Consider the following 26,219-nt stretch of genomic DNA (forward strand, 5'->3'; position numbering starts at 1 on the left):
ACCAGGAACATGGAAAAAATGTTAAAATTTTTTTATCTTTACAAATTTCGAAGTTATGAGGGTTTAAAGTTTACACTTCGACTCTATTTATTTCTGTTGGGAAAATAATTTTACAAGTTTTTTTGCTATAGGCTATTATAAGAGGAAACAAGAAAGCTGTGTCCTAAATTGTAACTCTGTTCAATGTTATTTGTAGCTTTTATTGGCAAAATTTTTGTACCTTTATTAAATAATTGTAAAAAACTATACAAGATCATCAGTATCATTAAATAGACATAAAAAAATGTTAAATGTCAAAAAACAAATGACAAATTTTTTTAAACACTTTTTCCATATTCCGGGTATCTTATCTATCTTACTTAAATTTTTTCTCTGGGGCGCGAGTTCTGGCGCACCCCTGTATGTGTAATGTAAAAATAAAATTACTTAACTAAAGTTTATAAAATTAAGTTTAATAGTCTTAAGTAACAATTAACACTTATCAAGATCGTTAATTACTATTTCAATCTGTTATCACATCACTTTGAATCCCAGAATGCACTTTAAACGGTTTAAAAAAACTACTTAATAGGTATTAACACGCATGGGAGTGGAATTAATGCCTACACCCAGATCCATCAACATCCAAGGCTAGTATATAATCACCAACATAAAAAAACAGTTAACACACCATAAGTTACATTTCAGAGAGGCATTTTTATCTGCAGCTACACCTTGCAATTTGAATAATGAAAGTCCGAAATATTTCAGAACGGAACCCCAGTGTTGCAGTTATTACGAGAAGTAGTGCAGTATAATCCAAGATTGATTGCTTTGATAACCACCCACCGAGAAGATTAATCACTCAGGGTGGATATAAATAAAATTCCTTGAAAAAAAATAAATAAAGGGACACCACAGAGAATCTGCAATTTTTCGAAGATGACTTGCATGCACCAAAATGTAGCGGAAAGCTTTAATGTTTAAGCTTACGAAGCGAAAATGCTCATTGTTGATGCAAATACTGCACTTTCAACTACGAAACTAATGTGACCTGCAACTGAAGAATGTAGAGTGTGGAGTCTAATTACTCAATTGGAAAGTTCACTGACATTGATATTGAATGATACCACTACATATGGCATATACACAAAAAGTCACTGAGATTATTTTCATTGGTATATCATTATCTTCTTTAACTTTTTTATTACATATAAAAATGTGCTATTCTTTAAAATAATACATAATGTGATTTTGCAAAATAAAGTGAAGCAAATGTGAAATAAGCAAACTGTAAAATTCATATGCATGTATTTCGCACATTTATTTACAGTCATTCCGGAAACTTAAATTAAACAATATGATTTTAGTGTTAATTTTTTTTCACAAACAGAAAAAATGCTTATGTAATTTAAAGAACCAACTTAATTTCCTATTACAAACAACTAAAAAAATCCGAAAAAACCATATTTAACTCTAGTAAAAGTTAAAAAATAGAAAAATCAAACATTCGTCAGTAAATTCTGTAGTCATTTAATTTTTAAAACTTTTGAGACCAATACAACAATTTTATTATTAAAAAAAAAGTTCGCCTTATTTTCTAATACCAACTACTTCATTTGCTAGTGATTAATGTTTAAGAAAAATAAATTAAAAAATTTCAAAACCTAGTCGAAGTAAATCTAATAGTTGTGTTTGATTCTGGATGATGAAGATGAACTTAAATACATGTTACCACTGTACGTTTTAATGACACCTTAAGACTGTAATCAAATTAAGTTAAATTAACAACCGCAATCAGTTATGTTGTTTTACTCTAAACTGTAACTTTTACCTTTAACCCAAGCTTAAGTAATAATTTCGCGACTAAACTAAATGTTTGGTTCTAGAATTACGTAATCAAAATAACCTCAGCTACATTCCGTCGAAGTGTTTTATTTGCATGCAGTCTCGTTAACACTGCAAATATCTGTACATTTTGATCCTAATTTCCAGGTTTCTAGTCTGACTGTATTTCGTAAACATTCCCCTACCCGTGATATATTAAATTACTTAAAGAGATTTCAAAGGGGGCAAACCCAAAACGACCGGAACGACCCCAGCGTTCACCTCTACGCCACTGGTCTTGGCTCTTTAGAATCCAATTACATCCTGAAAGCCCATTGTAATTTTCGTGACTGAACTCGATAAAATCACTAAGTAATAGACTTCTCATCAAATTTTCGGTATACCAAATGTTGTTAACTTTTTACAAAACTCCATTACATCTTTCCAAACTACATTTTAACGCTTTGTTAACACAAATTTCAATGCTTTTCTCGACTCATGATGGTAATAAAATCAGAAGGGTTGACCAGTAATCAATCAAAGAAAACCCGTAAGAAATAACCATTAAAAAACGAAACGTATGACACGTTTCCGGATTATCTGACGGTTTTGACGAGACAAGCGTGATAATAAATTATCACGGTGATGACTAATGTTTGCGCTCTGATTCCCTAATGACATTTCGCTCTGATTTGGAGATGCGAAAAGAGCACGACCTATTGGATACAATCGACCACCATCAACCTCGCATCTATCAGCACGATCCCTTTTCAACTTTCAAAACTGAAAGGCCGCATTCGTGACACTCAATCCTGCTCAATACTTCAACATCTATGTTCTATATTTTACATAAATACAAACCTACTAGTTATTATAGAAAAAAGGATGTTATTAGAATCACGACAGTCAACAATTTTTACTACGTTTTAACAACGTACTTCATTTTTATTTTTAAACTATACAAAATGACATCACTTATGTTACAAACATGCATAAATAAAATCACTGCGACATTAAAAAACACATTGCTATTGCAAATTTAACGTCATACCCAGAAAAACATTATTTAAGATATTAGATTTATTTAAAGTCACGTTGGTGCTAAAATGTTAAATAAGAACAATAGTTAGACCAATGTACAGAAATATTATTATTATTCTGGAAAAATTTAATACATTTGGGAACACAGAAGACGTACGAACGAGCAAATTGAATAATCGATAAAAAACATTTGGCTGATAACTGGGCAGTGAAAACAGACCTGTACTGTGTAATTACTAATTACATAAGAGAGATGTATTGATACAAAACAAACATGATAACATTTTTAATACATTTCAGGCGTAGCTACAAAGCTTTGGAAATAAACGATCCTCCACCTTTACCTGTGAATAAAATTTAATCTTCCCTCAAATGCTATCTCAACAATAACGCATTATACTTAAAGTTTCTTCCGTTTCCTCCTTCCTCCCTCTTAATACCCTCACAGTCATGCATCCCGCGATTTTCACCATTATGTTGGTATTAACAATAACAGAGGTCTCTTTTATGGTGATTTATGAATGACAAGTTGATCTGCTTTGCATGTGGATGGTTTAGTTACTAATCAATTCGAATGTGGTGACGGCCCAATTGTATCAAAACGATTGCCTGTCTCTCACCCAAATGATTCTCATTCCCTTTTTAACATTCACCACCTCTTCATGTTTTTTAATTCAATATTCTTCTTTGTTTCCGTTCGGTATATTCAATAATCCCATAAGGGCTAATGAGATTTTTTAACTCTACCCCTGAGCGTTATTCAGAAATACCGAGGTCCATTTTCCCATCACTCTGATAATTCCTTACTCATAGCATCCAATCTATCTGCACCATGTTTATTCGACTGATTTGCTGATTTAATGAAATGTTATATTGTCCATTTAGTTAACGCTGTAATTAGCTTTACAAAAAGCACAATAACACAGATTTACACAAGTAGAAACGTTAGGTGCTTTTTTTAAGTAATCATATTTTTAATCATATTTTAATGGGTAATAGTAGCAGTTATCTCACGTAAAAAGTCTATGTATTCAACAGCTAATTTATTATCTACTTCTCTACTATTTTTTCTCAGCTGATGAGAAAAATTAGAAGTGTTTTTTATCATGATAATACCATGTATGTATTTAATATCCATTTTAGAAGACTATTCTGCGAAGCCCCATAATTAGATTTTAATTAGTTTGGGAAACTAATACAATGACATTAGGAATTAACGTATCAGTAATACCATACGTAATCTGACACAAACACGAGCCATAAAGTATCTTATACACTAAATTTGCAGAGTATTCGTAAAAAATATGCACGAAAAGTGAAAAAAAAGTACAATGGCAAGCACGAAATTTTAGACATTAAATTTATGTCAGATCAAAAAATGTCAATGTAAGCCACGCTTGATTGTCATTATGATTAACGTTTAAAACTAAAATTTGAAAGTTTTAGTTGAAATTTATTTTTGCCGTCGAATTTCCGAAACACTAATGCCAATAATACTGCTGTTTTTCGATAAGTTCAATGAACTATACTACTCCAAAAAACTAAAGGAACAAAAAATTTTCCTAAATTTTTTGGTGATTTTTAAAATGCTCGAACAATGGTCGTATCTAGATTTTAAAAAAAAAACTATTTTGCAGCTTCAAGTTTCTTGTTTTGAGATCTTTTGGCAAATATTTTTTCTGTGCTACGGATAACACGCAATTTTAAGAAGGTAAAACTCGTAGTGCGAGAAAAAAAATCTAAATTTTTATGTTTTCGTTTTTGGTCCACGGACATGGGGAATTTTTTTTTTAGTTAAATCAATACATAGGCCCGGCAGCATATTTGTTTACCTTTAATATGCTTTTTTCATATTCTCTTTACGTTAATTTGTCACTGAGATATCTGACTTTAAATTAAAAAAAATCCTCTTGTCTTTGATCATCGATATCTCAACAACCAATGACCACACAGAGAATATAAGGGTAATGTCAAAAACTGGAATAAATGTCTTATAAGATCCTCTTATGATTTTTTGGAAAAAAAATTTTTCACCTTTAACATTGATTTAAAAAAAGAGAAAAAAGTGTTTGCTTTGTTTTAGTAAACCTACCGCGTATTTACTAATATTGATGGGGCAACTAATGTTTTTAGATGTTTTTACAGCTCAAAGTATCCCCCACAGCCTTGTTAATTTTTAAATCGATCCATCTAACCATTTTCGCGGATCGATTGAACAAAGTTTTGCAAAAGAATTGAAGGAACAATTGCATATATTGTTTCTGAACATTGCCTAATCCTCATCAAGATGAAAAAAACATTTTTTTTCGACTTTTTCTACAATTCTGCATTAGTTACTTGCTAAAAATAAAGAAAATATTAAACAAAAATTGTTTTTTTTTAATTTGTAAAAACATTTAAGAAACAATACTGCTTAATTTTTGAAAATAGAATGTTTTTGAATTTTTTTTCCATTTTTTTTTTCAAATTTAACTAATGCAAAATTGTAAAAGAAAGCTGAAAAATATGTTTTGCTCATATTGACGAAGATTAGACGATGTTCAGAAACAATATGTACAATTGTTCCTTTAATTCTTTTGCAAAACTTTGATCAATCGGTTCGAGAAAACAGTTTGATGGATCGGTTTAGCAGGGCTGTGGATATTTTAAGCTGTAAAAACTCCTAAAAGCATTAGTCGCCCCATCAATATTAGTGAATACGTGGTAGATTTACTAAAACAATAAAAATTTTGGATTTTTCTTTCTCGCGTTATTACTTAGAATTGCGTGATAACCGTAGCACAGAAAAAATATTTACTAAAAGATCTCAAAACTAAAAGTTAAACCTTCAAACTATTTTTTTTTAATCTAGATACGACCATTTTTCGATGAGTTAGAGGCTTTTAAAAAACACCAAAAAAATTAGGAAATTTTTTTCTTCCTTTAATTTTTTGAAGTAGTGTATTTTGATTTGTTGTCCTTTTTTTCTCTAGCTGTCAGATAAAAATTATAAAAACCGAAAGTGAGGTTAGTTGTCTAAGGCCCGTTTTACATTTTTATGTCAATTGAATGACAAATCGTCCGTGACTGCAATTGTATGTATATGATACGTTTTGTTTTTTTATTATAGTATTTTTGCTATTGAGCGCTTTTAAAACTACATTTATTTTTAGATTTAACAGTTAGAATTGATGACATTTGACATATACGGTACCCAAATTGCTTGAAAATAACTCAAATTGCATTAGCTTTGGTGATATACGTTGATCTACAACAATTGCTCACTTAAAACGTTAGTATGCAGTCAGCGATGGCAAAAGCATTGTATAAAATGTTGCCCCAAACAGTATCACAAAATGCTCTTTAGAAAAAAAACTTTTCGATAACAGGTAATTCAAGATATCGCCAAAGTAACAATAAATTCCATTGAAAAAATACCTGGATCTACACCCTTGTCAAACATGTGTAATATAAATATTCATCTGTCTTTACTCAAGTATTCAAATAAACGAGTAAAAATCCACTTTCGAGTTTTTAAATCAAACAAAATAATATACAGCGTGTCCCGACTCTCAACATTTTTTCCGCATTTTCCAGGTTGAGTTGGCATCAGATTGCTAGGGAATTTGATAGCAAAACAAACTTTTGTTTATTCTTAATCATTCTAATATTTATGTATTTTTAAATTTATCGCGAAAAGTGCAAATATAAAAAATAAATCTAAACCACAATTTACCATTTAGGTAACTACCATTGTTTCAAATGTCTGAGTATTTATGAGTGTCTACAGCTATAGCAGAGCCTCCGTCGAGAACCATATCCGTAATGAAGTTAAGTCTCCTTATCAGAGAAACAGTCCGCCGTAAAATCCCGCAGTGCGTATCTCTGGATAATTTCTGGACCAAAAAGCCCGTTACAAAGTATCGAAAAATTATCCATTTTCCGATATAAAACACATTAAGTCCCTCTCAGCCCCGTAAATCACGCGTTAGTGAATGTGTTAAAAGTTATTTATCGTACCTTCGGGACCTTCTGTTTTACATGCACAAGCTATGAAGATGCAAACTGTTGGAAACTTTCCCGAGTCTGTTTTTTCTCGAACAATAAACTTGCACAAACTTCTTTGCATAACGTTAGCGGCACAAAGTAAAAAGTATGAAACGTACAAATTTGCCTTCTGCTTAATTCTTAAGTGCTCTAAAGGCCCGTGTGGAATTTTATTTTGCTCTCACTCAAAATGCTCCCTGAAGCAGCAAAAACCTTTGCGATTTTTTTAACAGACAAGAGGGAAGGAAAGTGGTCGGTGACCGTCGGAGTAAATGGTTGATGGCCGCAAGGGAGTTATTGCAATTTACCGACCGAAGAAAAGTGCTAAAGTGAAACACGGCAATTCCCAACGTACTCTTTTTATCGAATTGGAAAAACAGACAGATCCATTAAGACCGCCTCAATTTGCTTAAACATCCATCATTATACGTGCACCGAAATTCCTTCACTATTATTTATTGATCAAACTGCGGAACACAAACATGTGCTCGACCTGTATTTTCGGCGATTTTTATCAAACACTTCAATCCGGTTATATTATTGTGCATCGAATGCAGGACCGATTTTATTTGTTCTATTTTCATGAATTGGAACGATAAATCTTTTTCGGAGGGTGTTTTTATAGCTTACCGGGTTTATTGGCTTTTATTGACCACAATGTCGTATGTGCTGCCTGAATTGAAATCGTGCATTAAATACGAGAATTATTTCTTTCGTTCAAGTACAGACGACAACGTGAACAATAAAACTTTATTAAGAAAACCACTGATAGCTTAAAAAAGAATTAAAAGAAATTCAAGAGAAGCGAGCCAGTCGCTTACAACAAAAAGAGAAGAAGCAGCTGAAAAATGGGATAAATTTTAATTAAACCAAGCAAGATAAAATCGTGTATATTTACTGCAGAATACACAAGATAATGATAATTATGCTAACAGTAATTATGGGCTATTAGCAATTCAAAATAAAAATATTAACTTGTATAAACTGAAGGCACAAACACTTTAATCTAAATCCAAAATTTCTTTAAAACTAGACTTGTGTAGTAACTCAAAAAGACAATTGTTAGGAGAATTATTTTCACACAACGCCATATTTTAAAATGTTCAATGGAGTTCTTTAATTCCATTTAACCGTATAGTTCTCAGAGTTTTTGCTCCTTGATAATATTAACATTTTTTCACCAAGTGTGTTTTCCAGTCGAAACTTTATTCACTGACAATTCCTATGATTTTTAAATTATTAAAGAGAAATTTGTATGTTTATCTCAATAATAAAAGTAACAACGAAGACAGAAATCGCATTTTGGAGTAATAGAACAAAAAAATAAAAGTTCCGCATCTGTACTTATACTTTTAAAAAACCAAGTAATTTTAAGAAGCCGCATTTACTTCTAACTTAATTACAATGAAGTGCAATTACCGTTTTAACGTAGAAAATGCGAGTACACTAAAATATGATAATCTGAAACAAAATTGACCTAAATCTACTCCTCCAGTAGCTTCTCAAATTAAAATACAACTCTAGAGCAAAAATTTCCATTATCGCGAATTTTTAATAACACTTCTATAATACTAAAAATGCCCCAATGTTTATCTTTTCTCTTGAATCTACAAGAGAACCGAACTTCCTAACTGAAACAGTTTTCACGAAATTTAATAATACAGAAAGTCAAATGGTTTACGAGAAGCCTCTATACGTTTTGATCAATCACTCGATCTTGTTTACATGCATACCATAACTTAAAACTTTTAACTCAGTTTCTATCGTACGCTATTCATAAGAACTGACGTTTGATTTTCAACATAAATTTAAGCTTAATATCCAAACCGGCCAACAAAATTGATTTCGACAGAACTAGAACGCAAAAACTTGAGTAACGAGAATTGATGGAAAATTATTTTTGCTTGAAGACTATCTCTATTTGTTACTTATCAAGTTAGTGTCTTAAATAACAAAAATACAATCTTGAAAAACTTTTATTAATCCTTTATTGTCACGTCCAATCGCCTTTAGTCTGTTGTAACAACGTTGTACATACCCCACAAATCTTTTTAATGGATGTCAATGGACTGCACTTGTCTTAATGACGCTTAAAACAATGGTAATGTCCAAATGACCGGAAGATATACCGCTAGAAAATGAACAGTAGGTGTAATAACACGTGCCACTCAGACAAAAAAATACTGTATTAAACAGTGATTTTCTTGAACAGAATAATCATGTTGCGTAATCAGCGATGAGCTTTAATAAACAAGAAAGTGCCAACACACCAGGCCAAATCTTCACTTCTCATTTGCAACATGAATTTTACTTCTATATCTTACTTTCATCACCAAGTCATTACTATCGTTAACACTCCGTGTCAAGAGATATTTACTTAATCTTTAATAAATCGAAAGTGATATTCTACTTGTGTTTTCTAGATTTCTCTGAGAGGGTATGACACAAAGAAATCATACTCGTTAACCAAAAAGCAAAAGCAATTAGAAACTATTTTGATGTGTAACCTCTTAATAGCATGCGTTTTTTTTAATTTTCAACTTTCTTCTTTAAACAAAAAGTAGTAACATCGTCCCTTGTATTTTCAATAAAAGCGAAACTCGTGAAAAGCAATCCACTTTTTAAAAAAACAATATTCATTCGTTGTCACCACAGCCGACGAACTGTGTCGGAATAAATTCTCCCAAACGACAAATAAGAAGGAAATCTTCAAATAAGCACTCTAATTTCATTACCTCGCGCCTTACAAAAAAATCTGGAAGAAATCGTAAGCGTTATCCATTTATCCTTTCTAAAAAGATTTCGCTAAAACGAGGCTATAACACAATATTAATTACAGTAAAGTACACAGTCTTGTCACAGAAAATCCTTTTGTCTGCTGCTTTTAAGCGACCTCCTTGACAACTGTTGGATAGTCACAAGTGGATGAGTTTCCTTATGTGTTTTTTAAGGCTTTGTTAAAGATTTAATAAAAGAATCTGACCCCCGCATGAGAATTTCTTCTTCATGAGGGCGAATAATTCTTCGCAACGTCATTGTTCCAACCGTTATTTGAACAAGTGAAAGGTTGCAAGGTGTTGTTTCATATTTGCACCAAATCGCACAAGCTGTTTGTTAAAACTTTTCATTAGCTGTAGTGGTTATGTGTATATCGCGGTCGTGACTGCTGAGTTGATTTATGTTAGACAACACTGGTGTCTGTGTGTGCGTAATTACATATATTTTTAATTAATACCAGACATGAACTTCCTGCCTACTGAAAAACTGAATAATTTAGAATTCAATCTGCGACAACAAAATAAAAGAGTTTAGAGATCCGTCGTCATGTGTATGAAGCTGCAATAAGGTTAACTTTGACAATGGACAAGACACCTACTTATTCCATGCGAGAAAAATGCACAGCAAATGGAAAAAAGCTACTATAAATAAATTTTTATTCATTAAAGTGTAGTAACAACAAAAAATTCATCCCCCAAAAAATAAAATTAGAGAATTAAAACCAGTACCTAATATAAATTTATTTTAAAAACAGAGATATGTTTTACAATTCCGAACGAAATGCACAGTGAACGAACGCTACTTTTATGCTGGGTCACTAAAAAAGTTCACCTTGACGGGTCGGTCTACTATTTTTGTATCCTTCCATCTAGATAAGATGTAATGGAAGAATACAAAAGACCCGTCAACTGTCAATATAGATTTAGTACGAGTAGAAAAACATAAATTAGATCAAGTAATGTCGTGTTGTAAATGTAAAATGCCAGCAGCAATCAAATGTTACAGGTCCCGAAAGGAATTAAATTTTTATAGGCAATTTGAAAATGATTAGACATTTACTTCCGCTTCGTTTATTTGACCTGATACCGGCGTCTACAAAGGTGAAATATCGCCAGGTCAGCACGAAAGGTCAGTTTGTTCACTTCAAGAACAAAAGACCATATTTCCTTGGGCAAATATTGGCCAAAGTTTCGTAAATAAAAATGGAGACAACGGATGTCGATGATCGGTCATTTTTGTCAGATCACACACACACTGGCACTGAAGAAACATAGATCGAAAAGAAGTAATGAAACGTGGATGGAATGTGGTTAATTGATACCGGTAATATTAATCCGTTTATGTCTTTGTTTGTATGTGGGAAATCTCAGCAAGAGGAAGAAACAACATGGGATGTTCACCGACTTCAAGAGGACTTAAATGAATTACATGTGCAAATATGGAAAGTTGTTACGCACTCCTTTTACGTTAAATAATGTTTCAAATTCCTGTTGCAAAATTTTTGCGGAAATTTTACACCTGCTAAATGTATTGATTTCCGATTTGGCTCATTTGGTAACAACGTAACAAAATTTTTATCACATTACTAAATAATTTTTAAGTGTAGCCCATTTTACTCATAAATACATTACATACAGATTATTTTAAATAATACATTCTACATACATACATATTTGTATTACTTGAAAAAAACTACCTACCTCTAATATTTACAGAAATCCTTACAATCTAATGTGAAGAAAATAAAAATTTTGCAATATCTTAAGTAAAATTAATAACTTTAAAAACACAAACACTCATTCCCCCGAGTCTAAGTTCAGAAAATAACTTCTAAGAACAAATTTCAGTGGTCTTTGGGATTATCGTGAACAATAAATATTCCAAGAAAAAAGTTGTTTTATGAAACAACCAAGTTTTTGAATTATTCATGACACAAACCTTGTTTCAAATTAAAAATTAGGATGTTTGATGGTAACATCTTTGACATTTTTCCCCACAAATTTATTTATGAGTTTAAAAGAAACAACTTTAAACGAAGTTGGATAAAGTTCAACACAGGAGTTTATTCTTGTTAATTATACGACTTATACAGAGTGTCCCATGAGTAATAATGAGCCTGATAAAATTTTTGAAGCAGCCAACATTACATTTCATAGATAACGTAAATACTAAAATGTTTCGTTTGAATTAGTTAAACATAGTAATCGTATTTTTACTTTTGATAAATTTTTATCAGTCAAAGTGACTTTACTCCAGTTTCAGAAAGTCCGTCTATTTGGATATCGCGCTGAATAGAAACGTGCAGTCTGTGAAGAGTTTTTCAAACATTTTTTTATAAATGAGAATCTTGTTGGTCTTTTCGTCAACATTTAAGTAATTCTCACCAAATTCTTCAAGGTTTGACATTTTATAAATTAAAGTTGAAGTGCTGTTTGGTCACTATGTTTAATTTATTAAAACTAAATATTTAATATCCACGTTATCTTTGAAATGTAATTTTGGTTGCTTCAAAAATTTTTTCAGCCTCATCATTACTCGTGGGACACCTGTATTATTTTTCAAAAAATCACATTCTATTTTGTGTTAGAATTTAGAATTTCTTCAGGAATTAAATATTAGGCTCTACGAAAAACAAACAACATACCTACAGTCTCTTAATACATCCAATATTTTGACACCGACTGACAACTCGACGAAACGGATTGTCTCAATACACTTTCCAGGATATTAAAAATAGCCACTGCTCCAATTTGCTTGGCATTTTCAGCTGAAATCATCTCTTAAAGCAGTAACGCTAGTTAACTCGCAATGATCCGTTGAAAAATAAAAGCTAAAAAAACTATCTCCATGGAACCATAACGTCCAAAGAAACGGTATAATTAAATCCCGTTTTATCAAAGCAACAAAACACTGTAAAAGGTATGCCAATTTAACAGCCTGCGGGTAGTTTTATATAGTGGCTGATTTTTTCCAAAGAAACACAGCGTCTGGGTCTCACAACACCCACGCTTCTTCGTGACTCGCCCACAAAAACAAAGACTACAAAAGAAAGGAAAAATGATCACGACGTAACCACTTGGTACAAACAATTATTTTCATTACAAGCGGCTTTGCATTGCTTAATTAAATCTTTTGAGAATAAAACTGAAACGAGACAAATATTGGCGACCTTGGATAAGTTTGCAAGAATTTTAGGGGAATTTTTATAGGTAAAAAATAAACAAACAGAAGACTAATATTTGACAACATCGCATGCAATATCAGTCTTTTAAATATTTACTCGATGTGAACACGACAGATGTTCTTGTTAACATCGGCTTGTTTTAAATTTTTATATTTTCACTCTTGCATTTTCGTCATTCAAATTGTTCCGAAAATCTAAAATATAAACAGAACTTCGGTCCAAAATTGAGCTAAAACTTTACATCCAGAGTCAGAAAAATGTCAATTCCCAAGCATTCTACTTCTACAAAGTTCCAAAGCAAAGCTAAAGAGGTTTTGTTAAAGTTATCAAAGACATTTCGCACCGCAAATCTCAAATTTATTACATTTGTTTTAATTTTAATTAAAATTTCTTCACTGAACAAACCATCCTAAGTATTTATTAAAGAGAAGGGTATCAAAGCAACTATAGGGAATACACCCAAAGGATAAGAATTGAGGATATGAAAGAATGTGGAGAAAAACAAATAAAACAGCAGTGAGCAATTTTGGGTAAATACACACGAGACGGGTCAAAAAACCGTTTTTCTCATAGGGTTGCCCTAAAACCAAACAAACATGCAAATATATCGGCGTCAACGTCAAATAAATTTCCTCTAAGACCGTAAACGAGTGTGACCCTTAACTTTTAAACAAACTGAAAGGACATCTGAAAGAGAATACGACAATTGTGTTCAAATATGAATAACGATATCCATTTCCGGACGTAAAACAACTCGCTTACTATTAAAATATGAAAATTTGCATTTAAATTGTAGCGGTCTTAAGTGTACTTAGCAATTGTTGTAGATTCAACAAGTGTCATTCTTTGGAGTATTGATTTAATCCGAAACATAATTTCAGCAAAAAGCAAACAAATGAGTGATCATAATCATTAGTTATTATTGATCGTGGAGGTGGACACAGACGGGCTAACACGAAAAAAGCACAAAATGCAGCAATCAAGATCTCAAGCTTTCAAGCATAATAAATTTTTCCTTTCGTCTTTGTTCTCTTTCAGAATGACGAAATTGTGCACTTTAATACATCATGTATAAAACTAAGAGGTTGATATTGTGAATTTTTTGTAAAATTTTCTATTTCAGCGTGCGATATTTTGTGAGCATGTACGAATCTTTTTTTTTTTGTTGCGATGAACATTTTTTTGTTCAATCAGTCTTCAACCAGCAATTTGTAGCGAAACGTGTGATTTTTTTGATCACATGTGATTCTTCTATTCCTACGAGCGATTTTTTGTTAAAATGTTGATCATATGCGTTTTTTTTTCTAATTTTTTATTTAATCAAGCAATTTTGACCACGACCTATATTTCGTTCAATTTATTGTTCTAACTTCCATAAAAATCAATGTATAGCAAACACTATTAGGTACATTTAACTTACGAATAAATATTTTTTAGGTTTTAAAATACCTACTCAATGTTGTGCATACTAAGATCGCTTTTCGTTAGGTATTTGCTTTCAACACTTATTTAAGAGGTAATTGGCTCAAATTACCTCGTTTCCTAGTCATTACACTGTCGACAGAGTAGATTATTTAAACAAAATTTTTACAAGGCGTTACTCTGCCCATCCCAGTTATACAAGGAAGAGAATGATTTTCCACCTAAAAGGAGATAAAGTAGGTGGTATTATGTTCCATAAAGCATCATCAACGAAATCATCTTTCATCGTTAAAAATAGATGCAGAATTACAAAACAATAAAAAACAAAAAATTGAAGTATTATTTCTAGAGTGTCAACAAAACAATTTGTGTTTACTAACGCTGTTTACAAAAAGATCGTTCATGCAGTTGCCAAACGTAATAAAGGTAAATTTTCCAATTTGAATTACAGACTCTAATTAAATGATGTGGCAATAACATTCTAACAAACAAGCTCCATCTGTTTTTAAATCACTCTCCAACAACATGTTACCATGATTCAAAAATCATAGTCAAAAAGCAACTTCGCTTTAAAAATAATAGTTATTTTCGTGCCTTCTGTAATCAAATGATCACTTCAATATGTTATCTAACACATTAATGACCACTTCCTCCTATACATAGGTGTGTGTTATTTTAAACAGATGTTTTTACGTTTCTAAATCTAATGAATTTGACATTCATGTAAACACATTATATGTATATCTGAAGATTTGTATCTGTTCACCGAATTTCTGGCTTAAATTAATACCATTTACCATTTTGACTCAGCCCAAACTCTTAATTACAAAAATTTAAATTTGTTTTAAAAAAATAACACTCTTTTAGAAAACTTTAACGATTTGTGTCATTCTGGTTATCATTAATTAAATCGTAAAGTCTATAATATGCAAATAATGTATTCATCTGGCATTTACTCAATAAGAGGCTCGAAACAAGAAAAAAATGCTTATAGATTTGTATCAGAAGATTCAATCAAGGTCGCCAGCAATAACTATTATGAAATGATGAGACGTGCTGTAATACAAATTGGTACTAATGTAATACTACGACTAGGCGACAGGGACGATGACCTCAAACTAACGGAAGACATTAAAGAGACCACATGGATAAAAATAAAGGGTGAAATCTACCACTCGTGAACAAATAAGTGTGCAATTTTCACAAATAAGTCCCATTTTTATTAAAAATTCAGAAAATGTTACTTAAATTCAACAAAATTAGATCTTATAATAAAGAAGAGCTGACCTAACTCGCAGTCATTAACAATAAAGTAATAATGTTCTTTTTTTCATACCATTTGCCTAAATCCAATAAATATTGAAAAAAACAATAACCCACATTCCACAATTAAAAAGGCAAAATAGAGTAATGTAGACTTTAGTTTGTATATTAATTATTGCAAAAGGTGCAAATTATGTACGTCGACAATATTGACGAAATCAATATGTATTATCTACCTACTTATCTAACCGGTAATAAGTATGAGATCATCAGACCCAACTGATGTTTATTTATTTAGAATTGTGTTATGATTGTTAAAACAAATTCTTTGAAATAATTCCAAAAAACTCTATAATCCAAGAAAATAAGTTATTACACATTTCAGGTCGACGTGGTTCTTGAGATCAAAAAAATCAAACATCAATTTTTTCGCTGAAACTAAATAATTAAATTGCGATTACGTCCGTGAAAGTAATTAATTAAACTTCACGCTGCGCCGGCAAACAAACAAAATTTACATCCCCGAACATCTGTTCATTTCACTTTCATTCTAGCAGCAGCGCAGTTGTGGAAAATATTGCTAAACACTGAAGGAAAATTCAATAACATACGTATGTACATACATACCTTAGGAGGAAAAGTCCATATGGCAAGATGTAAAATCCAAAATTAAAATATAGAAAATAAAAGCACACACGAAAACACAAAAAATAAGAGTTTACCAAAACAATCACAAAATAATAATAAACACTAGGAACAAACCACAAGAAAAATCGTCAAGATTGTTATAAACGAGATACCACTGTTACGTAAGTTGTCAATAAAAACATAAACACATGTTCGAGAGCAACTACAACACGATCAAGCACCACCTCTCCTCTCCGCGGTTTACAACGCACTGGTGAGGTGCGCGTCCGAAGAAAATCTCTATCGAAGACCTTGGCGCCCACGGCGCATATGTGGACGCTTGCGCCCAAATAACAAATACTGTCAAAATACTAATTTCATTAAAAACTAGTTTAATAAGAGTGAAAAAAAAAAGATTACCACAATTATATTACGCGTCTATAATACTAAAAATGATCTTATTTAAGTAAATAACCATGATGAAGTAAGCCTATACTGGTCTAAATTTAATGTTATCTAAAACTTTTATTTAGATTTTTTATCATCAGTACCTATCGGTTTATGTTTTATCAACTTACTTAAAAATAATTAATTTTTAAATAACAAAATTAACAGACGACCTCTGTTGACGAGCGCTCTTACTACCGCAAAAATGGAAACTGCTTGAATACGAGGAGTCGAAGACATTCTTTTTTATTGATCGAAATGTTTTAAACCTCTCTTTTCTATGTTTTAAACAGGTGTCGGCAAATTACGGCCCGTGAGCCAGATCCGTCCCGCTGTAGTTTTTATGAATGTCCCACGAGTAATAATGAGCCCGAAATTTTTTTGAAGCAACCAACATTACATTTCGACCTCCCAACGAAAACTATAGTAACTCATAAAAATTGGTTTTTGAGTACGATGGCAAAATACAAAAACTATGAATTTTTTTTTTAAATAAACAATATTATTACCAAAATTTAATTTAATTAATAATACACTCACTGGCATAATTATCGCATCACTTAAATTTTAGGGTTTAATGGCTAAAAGGTTCTGAAAATAATACTAAAATTGATGATATATGATTATCAAGTAACTCAGTCAACTATGGTTTAAAAAAAAATGGTGTAGACTCATTGTTTACTGACTAAATGTCAAATTATCAAAATCACCGCTAATTTTTGAGAGACAACAATAAAAAACTGAGCTTCTTTCCAGGCTCGAAGAGGCAATACTAGGTATTAATGATTGCCTCCGAAAGAAAAGCTTATCAAGCTAAGCTGATCCGCACGAAATTCGATTTTTCGTTTCTTTTGACAGTCATTAAAATGTAGTTTAATTGTTGAAGTTTAAGTAATTTTAGTTTAACTTAACGTTATTTCGTTAATTAATTAATTTTTGTTTCATTTATTTATTCATTATTTCAATAAAAAATCACTTTTCTATTGTGATGTGATAATTTTGCCGGTGAGTGTATTAAACAGAGAGTTCCTTTGATTTTTTATTAACAATCAAAGATTCAATGCAATTTTTCTCAAAACTGTAATTTTTGAGTTACTATAGTTTTCGTTGGGACAGTCGATGTCAAAGATAACGCAGATATTACACTTCAACTTTAATTTATAAAAAGTCAAACCTTGAAGAATTATTTGGTGAGAATTACTAAAATGTTGACGAAAAAAACAACAAGATTCTCATTTATAGAAAATCTTCGCAGGCTGCACGTTTCTATCCATCTATCCATCTATATTCATATAGACAAACTCTCTAAACCTGGAGTAGTCATTTTGACTGACAGAAGTTTGTCAAAAATAAAAATACGATTACGATACGATTACGATGTTTAACTAATTAAAACGAAATATTTTAATATCCACGTAATGTTGGTTGCTTCAAAAAAAATTTCAGGCTTATTATTACTCATGGGACATTCTGTATAGTCTTTACATAAAAAAAATTAAGCAAAGACACTTTCCTCCAGTGTAATACATATAATTTTTCCTACATTCCAACAAAAAAAACTTTAAAACTAACAATTTTTCTTAATATTTCAGTTTCACCATTAAACCTAGCAGCATATTGTTTTATTTCTATGAGAGGTTGAGGTGAGAGGTAATTGGTCACTTTTCTTTATGAAATTAAGTCGGAAAAACTTACTTTGTGTTAGCGTCATAGGAAAATAAAATTACCTAATTGCTCACTAATTTTAAACTTTAATTTATCAGATTTTTAAAATTTGATGTGTCAATCATAGTTTTTCTTTCTAGTGCTTTCTATATTTTTTTGATTTTTATAAATTGTGACAAAATTTGAAATTTTAGTGAAGAAAATTTATACGGTTGGTAAAGCTGCACTATTCGGTCTCTTTTGTGCCTATTCCAGCATTTGCTAAACAAACCAACGAGCAACGGACATGCGCGTCACCGTTTGACGTGCCAACGTCAAAATGGCAGGCACATTAGTAAGATTTACAAATGCAGCAAGAAGTCATTATGGTAATATTTAAACATTTTAGAAATTACATTTATAAACACTTTACTTAATATATAATTTTTGTTTTTGTACATTTTGTATTAATCTGTAGAGGTATGACATAACCTGATCAGCAACATAATGTTATATAATGTTGCAGGACTTGTTGCTGCAAGTTGCAGCAATGCCCAAGTGGCATTCTATTCGTCACCTCCTCCAGGCACTCCTCCACCTCAAACAAAAACAACATTTGGCCCACTTTCCGATGAAGATCGTATATTTACAAATTTGTATGGAAAACATGACTGGCGTTTGAAGGGGGCTTTGAAAAGAGGCGACTGGTACAAAACGAAAGAAATTTTACTCAAAGGATCAGACTGGATTATAAGTATGTTTATTTGAATTGAGAATCTTTGATTGTGATGACACTTATTGTAGACGAAATAAAAACATCTGGCTTACGTGGTAGAGGAGGCGCTGGTTTTCCCTCAGGAATGAAGTGGTCTTTCATGAACAAACCAGGAGATGGCCGACCTAAATACCTTGTTGTCAATGCTGATGAAGGAGAACCCGGCACATGCAAAGATAGGGAAATTATGAGGCATGATCCACACAAATTAGTGGAAGGGTGTCTTATTGCTGGCAAAGCAATGGGAGCGAAAGCAGCTTATATTTACATTAGAGGCGAATTTTACAATGAGGCATCAAATATGCAAGTTGCAATTGCTGAAGCTTATCAAGCTGGTTTGCTAGGCAAAAATGCATGTGGTTCAGGATATGATTTTGATGTTTTTATGCATAGAGGTGCAGGGGCTTATATTTGTGGCGAGGAAACTGCCTTGATTGAATCTATTGAGGGGAAACAGGGTAAACCAAGGTTGAAGCCACCTTTCCCAGCCGATGTGGGAGTGTTTGGGTGCCCCACAACTGTGACTAATGTTGAAACTGTGGCAGTATCGCCTGTAAGTGGGCCTTTATTGTTACATTTATTTTTCATCACCTAATCCCGGTCAAAAGTTGGACTATATCTCGTGTCATTGCTATCGCCACTTGTATTACTTTTCACGTTTTTCTGTCTAAAATAGTGGAAACTTCTGGCTCAAAATTTCTTAGCAGGGTTGAATTATCACACTAATTCTTATTTTACACAGAAATTAAATCTTTCTGAGTTATTCCTTCTCAAAAAACGCAGTTGTGACGTTGCCAGTGTGACGATAGTTATGGTACGAGGTTTATCTAATTTTTTTTCTTTTTGATTGCAAAAAAATAGAAAGTGTTTCAAAAAACAGTTGTACTAATTGAAAATTCTATAATTTAATTACTTCTCCTCTACCTAAAATCATATACCGAAAAAGGCATAAAAATTAGGTTAAACCATAGAGGAAAGTGAGCTTTGTCAAAGTCTTGAAGTTGTTTTAAATTTGTAGACAATTTGTCGCCGTGGGGGAACATGGTTTGCTTCATTTGGACGCACCCGAAATTCAGGAACCAAACTTTTCAACATTTCTGGACATGTGAACCGACCTTGCACTGTAGAAGAGGAAATGAGTATCCCCTTCAAAGAACTAGTGGAACGTCATGCCGGTGGTATCATTGGAGGTTGGGACAATCTTTTGGCCATCATTCCTGGTGGTTCTTCAACACCGCTTATACCGAAAAGGTATCGTTTTTCTATTTTTTTAATTTTTGTGTGAACAAAAATACGTTTCAGTGTTTGCGAGGATGTTATCATGGATTTCGACGGTCTTGTTGCTGCCCAAACAAGTTTAGGAACCGCCGCTATTATCGTAATGAACAAACAAACCGATATTGTCAAAGCTATTGCTAGATTGATCATGTTTTACAAACACGAATCTTGCGGCCAGTGCACCCCTTGTCGCGAAGGAATCAATTGGATGAATAAAATCATGTACAGATTTGTCGATGGCAATGCCAAACCCGAGGAAATCGACATGTTGTGGGAACTGAGTAAGCAGATCGAAGGGCACACCATTTGTGCTCTCGGCGATGGTGCTGCGTGGCCAGTTCAGGGACTCATCAGGCATTTTAGACCAGAATTAGAAGAAAGAATGAGGAAGTTCCATGAGCAAAATAGGAGCGCTGCTCGGTGTTAATTTGTAGCATTTCATAGGTTTAATTAACTTTGAAATAAAAAAAGCGAGGTTTACTTTTTAAGTATTTATGTTACAATGTCTAGAGATTTTTGAATTCTTCAGCCAACATATTGACAAATTTATCAACTGGGGCGCTTCAACAACTTTATTTTTGTTGTACGTTGGCATTTTATGAATTTTTACTTTTGAATGTAAATAATTATGTAATATTGAAGTGAATAAAATTATAGATCGAATCCTTGCACTTTAATTAAGGCGTGTAAGTGGGATGGTGTAATGACTACAAGGTTGGGTAATAGAGGGCGCAACATTTTCAAATGAATTCAAACCACTTGACTCAATGAGAAAAATAAAAATCCTTATTTATTGCAACACTATCAAATCATTTTCTGAAAGAAATGCGAATTACATCAGTACTTGAGACTTACGTATAATTACAATCAAAAAGTTTTAATGTTACTCTGATATTTGTAGTTTATAGATCTGTTTAAATACGCTGTGTATTTTCTGCTATAATTGAAAACATGCCATTGCAAATGTTAGTGTTACATAAATCTTTGAAATTGTGTAATATCCTTTCCAGTTATGATAAAAATGAAGTTTGCACATATGTTAAGATTATTTCTTATTAAACGTTCAATATCAAAAACCATTATGCTTTTAAACAAAGTTGAAGGTAACGTATTATGTAATCAGATAATCGTTTTCTTGTTTTGTAATTGCAATTTCATTAACCCCCGTTGTTAACAGAGTGGTGCATTTACTATCATTATTTTTTATTTATCTCACTCAATACTATTGACACTATGCGTTTTGTTTTCAACGAACAAGTAATGATTTGCGTTGCGATTTGTTAATTTTTATGAACACACATGATTTATATTTACATTGCGTTTCTCGTTTCTTTTTTTTTGTATTTTGCGTAGTTAAATTTAACACTTACGAAATATGATAGCAGTGTCACCTGCTTTCAGTTTTATTGTTTAGTTGAATCAATAATAAAATGATTATAAAATCAGCAAATGCTGCGAATGCATTTTGCTTAATCATATTGATGACAGACGTGAGAAAGAAATTTAGCAGTCTCATATCGTAAACTCACCCACTTTGCACATGGGCTCCGATACGTAGACGAGATAAACGTACTCTTCATTCCCAACGTAGTCACTAATATATTATTTGTACTATTTTATTGTAATATCAATTTACAATAAATTACAAAATGAGTTAGTTTTATTTTGGTAGAAAAAAACTACTTTTTATTCAAAAAATTAATACTTTACAAAATTATCGCAGTAATAGCGCATTGATATCCAATTTATTGGGTCACTTTTTTAAGCACTACTGACCGTATGTTGCAAATATGTAACTCTACCAATGTTGGCTTCCAAGGCATCACATATGGAATAGCACGCAGTTACTAATGAATTCTTCTGTTTTATGTGGTCATTACTGTATATATGTGATAATTAATGTCAACAGAGGCAAAGATTTTTATGATATATTATATTCTTTTAAACAGATACCGTGTCGTTTAAATGAGAATAGATTCGCCTTTGCGCGCAAAGCACTAGTCCCTTTCAGGGACGCTCACTCGTGATAATACCTACTATTTCAATATTTGAACGTAATTAAAAAAGTATATATTATCTATATGTTATAAATGGAAAAATATCTACAAAAACGCTTGTATGTATACAGAAAAAGTTACATATATTTTTATAAAATTGGGATCGGATTATCTATTAGTAAATTATTATTTAGTGCATCGGGATTATCTTCGTTAGCCCTACCTCCACTAGTTTGTTTATCTCTTGGTGCGGGGGTAATAGAAATATTAGATAAGAGATTAAAAATATCAGAAAGAATTGAAGAATATAAGTTGATTTATAAATTTTATCGACAGTTATTGCATTTATATAAGGCTGATAAAATAAATGAAAAAGAAATAAATTTACGTGAAGAGGAATTTGTCAGTAATTTTAATTATTTTCCCAGAGAGAAATACCTAGAAAAAGTCCACTTAAACGGGAATTGATAATTTCTTATTGTAATAAATGGCTGGCAATGCCAGCCCAGAGTCGAGGACGATGACAGAACCAAAAGAAATTAAATTATTTGATTTAAAGAATGATAAGAGGTATGATATTACTGCTATAAGTAAATCAGATGACGTTGGTCCAACTAATGGATTATTTATTTTTTATTTTAGAGGGAAACTTGAAGTTATATTTATCCGTTGTTGACTTATTTTCAGACTCTACAAAAATTAATAAGTTGTATGAGTTATATGACGCTGTTTCATATTTTCTTGATAAAAAAGAAATAGTGTTTCTGCAAAGAAATCATATAATCTTCAACTCTAGTGATTGTAAAGATTGTTTTTGTAATATAATTATTTCTGAAGATCTTCCCATTTAGTTCAATTTGATATTTAAATCGCGTTGTCCATGAGTCGACAGCGTCCAGGAATTTATTCTATTAAATGAAATATTTTATTCTTTTTCTATTTTTCACTACTGTAAAAAGTTCAGATGATGTTAATATTACAAGCTCACCCAAGCCTTACAATGAATCGAAGATTCAGAGTTATTTAGAACAATTTGGGTATTTAGAGAGTAATAGATCATTATTAACAGAAAAGTCTTTGACTAGTGTTTCGCATACCAATGAAGCATTAATAAGGTTTCAAGAATTCTATAATTTACCAGCTGATGGAACCTTAAATCAAGAAACACTTGCATTTATCAGTAAACCTGGATGTGGCGTTAAAGATAATCCAACAGCTTATAGAATTCATTATCAAAAATGGAATAAAACAAATCTTAAATGGTATTTTCCGTTAGCTACAAACGAGATGAAAGAATTAGCACAAAAAGCCTTTGATCAGAGGGAATCTGTTTCAAATTTAAAGTTTGAGTACTGGCACAGCCAGCCTAGCGCCGTAGGCGAGTACAATAGTGTTAAACCGGACATACTTATATCATTTTCTAACACGTTGTTTCAGCATAATCATAATTCACGTTGTCAAAAAGGAATATGTTCTAAAAGTTTTGATGGAAAGGGTAATATTTTAGCTCATGCTTTTTTTCCAAATGAAGACGAATGCCGAGGAATTCATTTTGATAAATCAGAAAATTGGTATTTTGGTGAATTGAGCAATACACGTGATGATCAAACTAATTTTTATACTGTATTGAACATTCTGCAAATAATAATTCAATTATGTACGCCTATTATAAAGGTGATATTGATAAATTAACTCAAGACGATATGTGGGCAATTCAATATTTATATGGACGACCTGAACGATTAAAATATGAATTAATACCAACAACAACAACAACAACAACAACAGTTAAACCTACTGTAAGCAAAGTCTGGCAAAGCGCCCCTGAAGTCGGAGTAAAAGATACTGTTGGTAATTCGTCTTCGACTCATGAGCCTATGGTGAATTTATGTGATTTTAATAAAGAAATTGACACATTTTTAATTGCATATTTTTTATAAGAAGTATGTTTGGTTAGTCAATTTAAAAGATATGACTTATGACAAAGAACCGAAATTAATTAAAGATTATTTATATTTTTTGCCTGATGATTTTAAAGAAGTTTTGCATATTTATCAAAGACCTTCAGGTGATGTTTTAATAGTTGTTAAAATTTTATATTATTTAATTGATTTTCCAAGTTTTAATGTTAAAAGTGGATACAATGGTCAATCCTTTGAAAATTTAGGAATACCAAAAGGAAAAAGAATTGATGCGATATTTAGAACTTATTCTGGAAAAACATATATATTTTATGATAAAGTTTTGTATATTGAGTTTGGTGAGTGTTTCTTTAGATCAAAGAAAAACGGCCTTATTTCAGAATTATTTGCTGGAATACCTCCAAATATAAGCAGAGCATTCAGATATAGAAATTTATTTTTCTTTAAAGATAAAATGTTTTATGAATTTGATGATATTTCGAATACATTAGTTAAATCTGATAAATTTGACTTGACAGTTTTTGGATTTAAATGTGGTCTTATCGATCAAATAATAAAACTAATTAATCGTCTGTGATTCTTATAATCGCGTTTTTCATCCTTCAGGAACGAGTTGGAAACTTTCCCAGTCGTCAGATCATCAATAAATCCCATAAATTCGAGCAAACCGCATTCGCATGCGAAGCACTAGTCCGATTTGTGTACGCATGTTCGAATATTCATGGACGTAGTCCATTCATGAGCGAAACGAATTCGCTTAGATGAAACCTTATTCATTTTTGTGCTCAAGTGGCCCAATGGAAAAACAGAGCAAAACCTTTGAAAAATGTTAATTTTAAAATACACCTTTAAAACGGGGGTGTTTTCACGACTTTTTCTGCTTTTCAGTTTACCCTTGAAAATCGGGGTATTCTCACGATTTTTTCTGCTTTTCAGTTTACCCTTGAAAATCGGGTGTTTTCCTCAAAAATGTTAATTTTAAAATACACCTTAAAATCGGGGGTGTTTTCACGATTTTTTCTGCTTTTCTGTTTACCCTTGAAAATCGGGGTGCTTTTCTTAAAAAGTAGCTGTGTGCATAGGGGCCCTTATACTACTTACTGAAAGGAATTTAATTCTACAAATGTTGCTGTCTATGTGATGCTTATGTTCCTGCTGTATTGTTATTATTACTTATTATTATTGTTTGCGATTAATAATAAGTGATAATTCTTTAATCTCTTGTGTAAGTGTGCACTTTTCAACTTTTCGGCTACTGCTGATACATTTCTTACAATGTTTAACATATTAAATATTTTTATTTATGATTTCTATACATTTGAGAGTTTATATTTTTAATAAGGTTTTTCATTCAACAAACTTCTCGTTTGCAATACACTAAAAAATGTTATATAGCACCACAGTTTGATAGATAGTTTGGAAATGAGAATGACATTTTAAAACACTACTCACTTGCCAAAATGCAAAACTAACATTTAAAAGAAACAAAATAGAGCAAATAAATTAGGCAAAGTTGATATGAAATAGCCCTGTCAGAATGATGGATTTGTAAGCTAAAATACCAAACTGTTTTGATCACATTGCAATATTTAGGTGCGTGACATAAAAGATAATGTAATTTAATGTAATCTGAATAAAAAGTCCAGGGTTATATTATAATCATAACTCACAAGATGAAATTATAACGAAAAAGATGTCGTAACAAGTGAACAAGAGCAGGCGCAAACCTCCTCTTGTTCCTAGAGGGGCTATTGATTCCTGATGGTGATGCAGGAACAAAGATGACGTAAAGCATGATGTTTATATGACTAATACTCAGAGATCATTACACCCTCTGAGAAGTTAACGTCTCACATTCTTTCGAGAAGTGACAAAGAAAAAAAAGTACGTTAGGATCACGAAAATCATTCCCAAATTTAGGTACCTACACATCAGTGGGCTGCAAATACTAAATGACGTAATCCCCGAGTCTTGCGAAAACCATATTAAACAGGACCTTGACGTGTCCC

General features: G+C 31.8%; 2 protein-coding genes across 3 annotated transcripts in view; one reads left to right on the forward strand and one right to left on the reverse strand.

Moving 5' to 3' along the window:
• Positions 1-16,404, reverse strand: part of LOC123012400 — a 125,682-nt gene extending 109,278 nt beyond the window's left edge. For both annotated transcript variants that reach the window (XM_044410281.1, XM_044410283.1), the window contains exon 1: positions 16,148-16,404. The gene's annotated coding sequence lies outside the window, so the exon portion shown is untranslated. The remainder of the gene's footprint in view (positions 1-16,147) is intronic.
• A 2,107-nt stretch (positions 16,405-18,511) lies between these two features.
• LOC123012772 (NADH dehydrogenase [ubiquinone] flavoprotein 1, mitochondrial-like) lies at positions 18,512-20,871 on the forward strand. Its single transcript, XM_044410894.1, has 5 exons — positions 18,512-18,627; positions 18,765-18,992; positions 19,043-19,566; positions 20,032-20,264; positions 20,316-20,871. The coding sequence occupies exons 1-5, from the start codon at positions 18,579-18,581 to the stop codon at positions 20,716-20,718; spliced, it is 1,437 nt and encodes a 478-aa protein (XP_044266829.1). The 5' UTR covers positions 18,512-18,578; the 3' UTR covers positions 20,719-20,871.
• Positions 20,872-26,219: the final 5,348 nt, after the last annotated feature.

Source organism: Tribolium madens, unplaced genomic scaffold (genome assembly GCF_015345945.1).
Source record: "Tribolium madens isolate multiple individuals breed KSU strain unplaced genomic scaffold, Tmad_KSU_1.1 Scaffold_96;HRSCAF=242;Tcas5.2_LG5, whole genome shotgun sequence".
Classification (NCBI taxonomy): domain Eukaryota; kingdom Metazoa; phylum Arthropoda; class Insecta; order Coleoptera; family Tenebrionidae; genus Tribolium; species Tribolium madens.